Raw genomic sequence first — 8,097 nt, 5'->3', positions numbered from 1 at the left:
TGCCTCATAAGGCCAAACAAAATTGTTTGCTTGTCCACCACTGACCGACCCTAATCTGAAAAATCTGGATTTTTTTTTGTTTTACTGTACAAATAAATACTGTTTTTTTACAATTTCTACACACTTCTAAACTGTTTTAAAAACATGAATGAAGTAGTATACAGTAGAGAAATATCCCAATTCACAACTATTTGGGCTATTTAAAAGCTATTGAAGGTATACAATCATGTTTTGAGTATGACCTTTAAAAAAATCCCGACCGACCTACCCAATTCTGAAAAAGTTGTGGAGGACAAGCGAACAATCTATTTCTTTTGACCTAACCCACAATGCAACAATCTTATCAAGATCTATACAAGTATGCCCTGTGTCTTTGTATTTTATTGTCATTTGTAAAGTACAAGACCGCTGATATGTGGGCTTTTTTAGCCAAATTGGATATAGGCTACATACAGCTTTATAGTTCACCCATGCAGTTTAGATCCCTTGAATTTCTACTACCAGTAATCTATGCCATTTAAGGTGGTTATGGAGGCATTATAAAAGTGCTCTAAACATGTTTTAAACAGATTGATTGAGTAGAGCAAAGTACACTGACCAATATACCTTTTGTTTGGAGTCAATCGGACATACGGTTTTCAAAATATATCAATTTATATTTTCTTTGTATCTTATTGTTTTTATTAATAATCAATCAAGTTAATGAGCTAAAATGACTGGAGAAGCTCATTTACATATAATTTTTGCCAATATTTTGCTAAAAATCCATGCATAAATGTTCAGGGTACTTTTATTTTGCCCTGAAACATAAGCTCTAATGTATTATATGTCTAGCCGCCCTCTTATTTGCATAATTGCATTTATGCAAATTAGCTCATTAATTATGCAAATTAGAGGGCGGCTTCACTATATAATACATTGACCAAGTTTCAGGGCAAAAGTATGCAAAATAAAAGTACCCTGAACATTTATGCATTGATTTTTAGCAAATTATTGGCAAAAATTTAAGAAATAAAGGGTAATGCATTATCCTTTACACGAAAATAATGTGTCAGAGGCAGTAAAAAGCGTAAATAATGGGTGAGGCGCGGCCGAACCCATTATTTAAACGCTTTTACTGCCGAGGACATATTATTTGCGCATGTAAAGGATAATGCTGCACCCTTTATTTCTATTCTATTACCACAAAATAGTGCGATTTTAAGAGAAAGTATCATATTTTTGCCCAAATATTTAAAGTTGTTTACTTCAAGGTGGAGCGCCTACGCGTAGCCAAAGCGTAAGTGATAGCGAGTATTGCAGAACGCGTAACCAAGCGTAATGCTTTGCGTAGAATGCGTAACAACGCTAATATACAGCATCGCAATTTGCTGTGCGCTGTGATGCGAGAAGAACATAAAGTTTGTTGCCCTGGTCACTTTATTGCTAATTAATGGTCTTTCACGTGACGCGTTTCAACAAATCACAGTGCGCGATTTGGAATAATGGGTCGTGGGGGTAATAGAATACATATTAATGAGCCTTTCCAGTCTTTTTAGTTCATTAACTATATTGATTATTGACAAAAACAATAGGATACAAAGAAAATATAAATTGATGTATTTTGGAAACCGTATGTCCGATTTGCTCCAAACAAAAGGCATATACTCAATTAATCTGTTTAAAACAAGATTAAAGCATTTTCTAATTTCTAGAAAATGCATCCAATACCACCTTAAGGCTAACCTGCTTAGGCACTGCCTTGTAAGGGTATTACAAAATGTATATGTTTGGTGAAAAAAAAATTCATACAGGTTTGCTGCTTTCTTAGTTTTGAGAATTTTGCTCTGAAACTTGGCCAAAAAGTCAACTGTATTCAAATTTGCTTAACTTTTTGTTTGCGCTGAGTCAGTCTGTTTTAGATATTCTATTACCAGCATCTAGACACTCAGCATATGAACTTACATTCAAGTATATTGATTATTGCAACTGGTATTAAGAAGAATTAAATCCAAAGAATTGAAACATTAATATTCTATGAAAACGATCTGATTTGGCTAAAACAAAAACAACTTATTTGAAACACGCTGGGAGCAGAATTAAATCGAGTATTAAGTATTTTCCATCCTTTTGTAGTCAAACATATTATTGTGGCCTTAAAAACTTCTTGTAATACTGTGCATAAAATTTGTCTCAATAAAATCAACTAGCACCTCAAAATTTCTTAAAAAATAAAACTTTAGTGTGGTTACAGAATTAAACCAAAAGTGAATAATTTGATGGGTGATCTCTCAACAATCTTAGCAAAAACAGTAATTATTTTTTCCTTCAACTTTGCTAGTTTGGGAAAAAACAAAACAAATATACACATGATTGTCCTACCTTCAGAGATGCCACTTGCTTGTTGAAAAAAAAAATCAGGAAGTTGCGAAGCGTATAGCCACTCATTCATTGCCAAAAAAATCCTGAATATTTGGCTAAAAATGGCAAAAATCAGGAATTCCTGATAAATCAGGAAAAGTGGCATCTATGTACACCTTTTTTAAAAGTTTTATGCAACACATTTGGATAGTTTGATTTTATAGTGGAATGTTCCATCTGAAATCCATACACCCCTTATGGAAGACATGACCTTAATTTCCCACACAGGGGGTATAGATTTCAAATGGAAGCACCCATTTGAAATCTTCATTCCCTATGTGGAAGATTAAAAATTATGTCTTCCATAGGGGGTGTATGGATTTCAACTGGAATATCCCAATAATCCTAGCACAACTGGCACGTCTATAAGTGGTTCAGAAAATTTATTGATTGATTGATTCTTGAAAAAAATGTTAATACCACATTTGATCTTTTATCAGACTATCACACAAAATATAATATTTTGCAGATTTCCATTTACAAATTAAGCGTACTGCTAACCGTCCAGCGCGTATTATTTTGCACAAGGTCCTATGCACACGCTTGATGTCGCACGGGTATACGCGAAGGTTATAACGCTTAAAAAGGACCATTACAATACTTTTGTATCATGTACAATTATGAAAATAACCTATATAACAATCTGTGGTTAACTATCTAAACGTTACATAAATCCTGCATCGTTTTTATGTTTACTCCTAGGATTCATCTCCATGAAGACTAAGTCATGACTGTATCCCCCTGCATCAGAGTTTCTCCTTGTCCTCGCTGGGTTTATCATCCCCCGCACCTGTATAGAAGACCAGTATATGACAACGTGTGGAAGAAGGAAAAATAGAGGGGAGGAAAACAACCACAAAACACACATAAGTGTTGCCAATTAATACAAGTGAATGTAAATTAATTCAAATTGGGATATTCCAGTTGAAATACATACACTACGTCCTGTAGAAGACATGACGTTTATCTCCCACACAGGGGGTGTAGATTTCAAATGGAGTCACCCATTCAGGTAAACCCATTTGAAATTCATGGAAGTTTAAGGTTTTGTCTTCCATAGGGGGTGTATGGATTGCAACTAGAGTATAGTCCATTATTATGCAAAATACCATCACCATGTTGGTGGCTGGTTGCGCCACTTGTCAACCAGGCTCGAAAATTCAGTGAGAATCCATTCTCACAGAGATTCTTCTATAATAACTGATTTCTGTGAATCTAAAGAGACTTTCACAGATTTTTTGAGCCCGCTGGGGGAGAATCTTAAGATTCACAAACAAATGATGTTGCCAGAATTGCCAGAATCCAATTCTCTTGACCACTAATTGAATATTGTGCTTTTGAATATGTTTGCAACACAGTCGATTCTAAAGAAAAAGGTGCCAAAAAAAGGTTCTTCAATTCAAATTGTTGTTAGTCCCTTAAAAGGATTCTTGACAATTTAAAATGGTTAGAACAGGGCTAACAGGACTGTAGCAAGGTTGGCAAAGACAAACAAAATATAGTTATCTGTCAAAATTGGAATAATAAAATCAAAATATTTAGGATTTAAGGAGGATTAATTTTAGGGTTAGGATTAGGATTATGTTAGGGTTAGGGTGTGAAGTTAAGAATTACAGCTGTATTAAGGATTAGGGTTTATAACTAAGTTATTGGGTTTTTAATCTAATGACCCTTTGGCCTATTGACCAGTAATTCAGGGGGGGGGGGAGTTCTCAAAATTAAATTAAACAAAATCATAGGAAAATATATCTGAAATTATACCAATTTTTGGAAATTATTTGCAAATTTTGCTAAAAAAATGATAAAAGTTGGCATTTGTTCAAGAAAATTTTGAAGAAAAAAAACCCACTCTCTTAAAACAAATTTTCCTGAAATTAAGGGCCACCAATAAACCAAAATGGCTGAAAATGCATCCCAGAAACTGCTGCATCCCTGTACCTTCATTTCCACTACCCCCGGCCTGTAATCTAAACAACAATGACAACAAAAACACAGCGTAAAAAAAATCAAAACTGAGTTAAAGATTGCTACCTATTTGACTCAATTTGCTACATCAATTCAAACAATATGTATTTAGTTTTCATAATTAAAAAAGCCATGCAATATTTGAAGCATTATAATTGTCATAAAGATGTGCAGTGTGCTAATCCATTTAAAGTCCCCGCTCCCCCTGTAGAAGATTATGGAAATATCAATTCAAATGGAATTAGCACATTAAGGGGGTACTACACCCCTGGCCAATTTTGTGCCTATATTTGCATTTTTCTCAAAAACTATAGCACATTGGTGACAGGTAAGATATTTATATTATAGGGGCAAGGACTACAACTACTGTACTGAAAATTCAGCAACTCAAAGCAAGTAGTTATTGATTTATTGATCAAATAATTGTTTTCCCTCATTTTTTACTGTAACTCCACAACTGTTGTCTGTGCTGAAATAAAATTTCCAGTGCAGTAGTTGTAGTCCTTGCCCCAATAATTAATATACATATCTTACTTCTCCCCAATGCGCTATAATTTTTGAGAAAAAATGCAAAAATAAGCACAAAATTGGCAGGGTGTAATACTTCTAACCAACTCTATTTGAACCTCACCTAGCCTTCCTCTGCAGAAGATTCAGGTTGAACCTTTCACAGATGGTGTATGAAATTCAAATGGAGCTGCCTTAATGTGTTCATTCCATTTGAAATTCATACTCCCCCTGTAAAAGTATTTCTAACATATTCCACAAGGGTAGTGAGGATTTCAAATGGAATAACCAATTTAGGTTTAAATTAGCTATTGTGTTAGCGTCAGCAAGTCTGTGCAGGTACGGAATATTTGTGAACAGATTATGCACCAGGTTAAATTCGGGGGTACTCAGTACAAATGACCATACGGGGACGTGCCGAAAACATGGGTAGCATTTTCAGCCTTCTGGTATATCAATGGCCCCTTTTTCAAAGCCTATTTTGGTATATGAATGGGTCCTTTTTTCAAAATGTTCTCAATTTTTTTCGGAAAACGGCCCAATTTTTCCTTAATCTAGCCAAAATTCTAGGAAAATTTGTAAAAACTAAGACAATTTTGGGTAAATTCGGCCGAAATATTTTGGTATATTTTGGTATATCAATGGGTCCAAATTTCTTGAAAAATTTATGGGTCTACTTCCAAAATCTCAGCGGCACGTCCCTACCAAAACCAAACTTGAGTACCCCCCGGGGTTAAATTAAACTCACCAAATACTCTTTTTACCCTAACACCAGTAAATACCACACAATACCACTACTAGGATAGCCACTGAGCATGCATGCAATGCATCCCACCTGTGGCGGCATTCACTTTGCCCCCTCGAAAAAATTCCTGGCGCCGCCACTGTATTCCACATGATGCTGTGAGTCGTGGCGCAATCACCCTCAGTCCTATTTAGGTACAGAATGGCTGTGGCAGAGTGAATATCACCCCCTGATTGTGTGCTTGACATGTGAGGGGTCTTCTAAGGTTCAAATTGTGGGGGTACCATGTGACTTCTTTGTTCATCTTTTCTCCTTATGGCAAAAGCCATGGACAAGAAAACAGTGTTAGAGTTAAGATTCACAGTTTTGTGCGCGGGTTTTGTGAAAATAAACAAAATGTACAACCCCTATGTGCAGATGCTTTGTTTAAAGATGCACACATGATCGCATTATGTGGCACATTTTTCAACTTCATATATTTTCAAAAGATTGATAACATTCTATGTAAACTGGGACTTGTAACTAGTATTGTTTCATAGCTGACAAGTTCTACAGGTATAGCTGATCAGAAATCTTCAGAAATTAGTTCAGAGAGATGTAAACAAAAACAAAGCAACCAATCACACACTGGCAACAGTGCAAGACATGAGCATATGGCGCACACCGACACCGCCTGGCTAATAATTATTTGGTGCAGCAGAGACACTAAAATGAATACACGGGATCGATACACGTGAATTGCTATGCACGATTTTGATATCAGACGAAAATCTTCGGATACCGGGTTAGAAAATGATGAATATCTCCCGTAAATGATTTTTTCTCAAGAAACCAGATGTGGTCTCATACACTTGAAAATACGTGTTGAACAGATATGATAGTCGCTAGAATGCGCTTTGAAAATTGGCCGTGCGCTTTGAACTCAAAATCTAACCAAAACTCTAATTTTATATTGCGTTGGTCAAGTATGGACTACAGCGTGTAGTACAGCTGCACTCACTACTAGGCAGTATAAAAGTCGATGACCATTGACCTCAATGGGGTATACAAGCTTATTCACGCACAACCAAGATCAATTACTAATTATTCGTCTCAAAGAGCTTCAAAGGTCTGAACCAAATGGCCAATCGTGGCTGTGGATTCAACCTACCATGGCGATTTCTGCCATGAAGATATAGGGTCGATGACACTGTGTGGCGTAGATCATAGTATGATTGTTTATTTCTATACTATAATAATCATAAGCTCTGTCTGTGTGTCCGGCTATGCGTTTCGTCGCGCTTTGCCGCATCGATGTGATATTTGGGACATGGGTAGGTGCCAGGAAAAGCATGTTGACCGTGTGGTTTGGAAGGTCATCGGAGGTCATTGGAGGTCAAGGTCAAAGGTCAAAATTTTGAACTTTGGCCGATCGGGCCCCTACATGACCTTTGACCTCGGTTGACCTCAATTTTGTTCTGCGCATATATTCCCCTTGTATAAAGGATTCCACCCACCAAGTTTGAGCCCGATAGGACAAAGTTTGAAATCCATGACCTTTGACCTTTGACCTCGGATGACCTCCATATAATGCTTTTCATGCTCTCCTCATACGAAGGATTCGACCCACCACGTTTGAGCCCGATCGGACAAAGTTTGAAATTTGACCCTCCGTAATGACCTTTGACCTCGGTTGACCTCGATTTTATTTCGGGCATATATTCCCCTCGTATCAAGGATTCCACCCACCAAGTTTGGGCCCGATCGGACACAGTTTGAAATTTTGACCTCTGACCTTGACCTCCGATGACCTTCAAAACCACATGGCCAACATGCTTTTCCCGATACCTATCTATATGCAAAATTTCAGCGCGATGCGTCGAAGCACGGCGAAACGCATAGCCGGACACACAGACACACAGACAGAGCTTATGATTATTATAGTATAGACTAGTGCACCTGCGGCTATGAGAGCCCAGATGCTGTGAGAGCACTGGCATGATAGCGATACTGTTTGACCCCAGATGACCTTTGAACTTGGTTGACCTATTTTCATGCTCCCCTCAGTCATACAAAGGATTCCACCTATCAAGTTTAAGCCCAATAGGGCAAAGTTTAAATTTAGCCCCTACATGACCTTTGACCTCGGTTGACCTCAATTTTGTTTTGCGCATATATTCCCCTCATATCAAGGATTGCACCCAGCAAGTTTGAACCCGATAGGACAAAGTTTGAAATCCATGACCTTTGACCTTTGACCTCCGATGACCTCCATATAATGTTTTTCATGCTCCCCTCATACAAAGGTTTCGACCCACCAAGTTTGAGCCCGATCGGACAAAGTTTGAAATTTGACCCCTCCGTAATGACCTTTGACCTCGGTTGACCTCGATTTTATTTCGGTCATATATTCCCCTCGTATCAAGGATTCCACCCACCAAGTTTGAGCCCGATCGGACAAAGTTTGAAATTGTGACCTTTGACCTTGACCTCCGATGACC

The 8,097-nt window shown here is 37.4% G+C and overlaps 1 protein-coding gene across 4 annotated transcripts in view; it reads right to left on the bottom strand.

The window, feature by feature from the left end:
* Positions 1–1,145: 1,145 nt before the first annotated feature.
* Positions 1,146–8,097, bottom strand: part of LOC140146292 (phospholipid phosphatase 3-like) — a 45,983-nt gene continuing 39,031 nt past the window's right edge. Inside the window, exon 6 of one of the 4 annotated variants that reach the window (XM_072168085.1) lies at positions 1,146–3,190. In XM_072168085.1, coding sequence (XP_072024186.1) covers positions 3,065–3,190 — 126 coding nt within the window. In that variant the 3' untranslated portion in view covers positions 1,146–3,064. Of the gene's footprint in view, positions 3,206–8,097 lie in introns of all 4 variants that reach the window. The other 3 variants (XM_072168088.1, XM_072168086.1, XM_072168087.1) reach the window with 3 other exon arrangements.

Source organism: Amphiura filiformis, chromosome 2 (assembly GCF_039555335.1).
Source record: "Amphiura filiformis chromosome 2, Afil_fr2py, whole genome shotgun sequence".
NCBI lineage: Eukaryota > Metazoa > Echinodermata > Ophiuroidea > Amphilepidida > Amphiuridae > Amphiura > Amphiura filiformis.
Note: the sequence above shows the minus strand (reverse complement) of the source record. Positions and strands in the feature narration are given on the sequence as shown.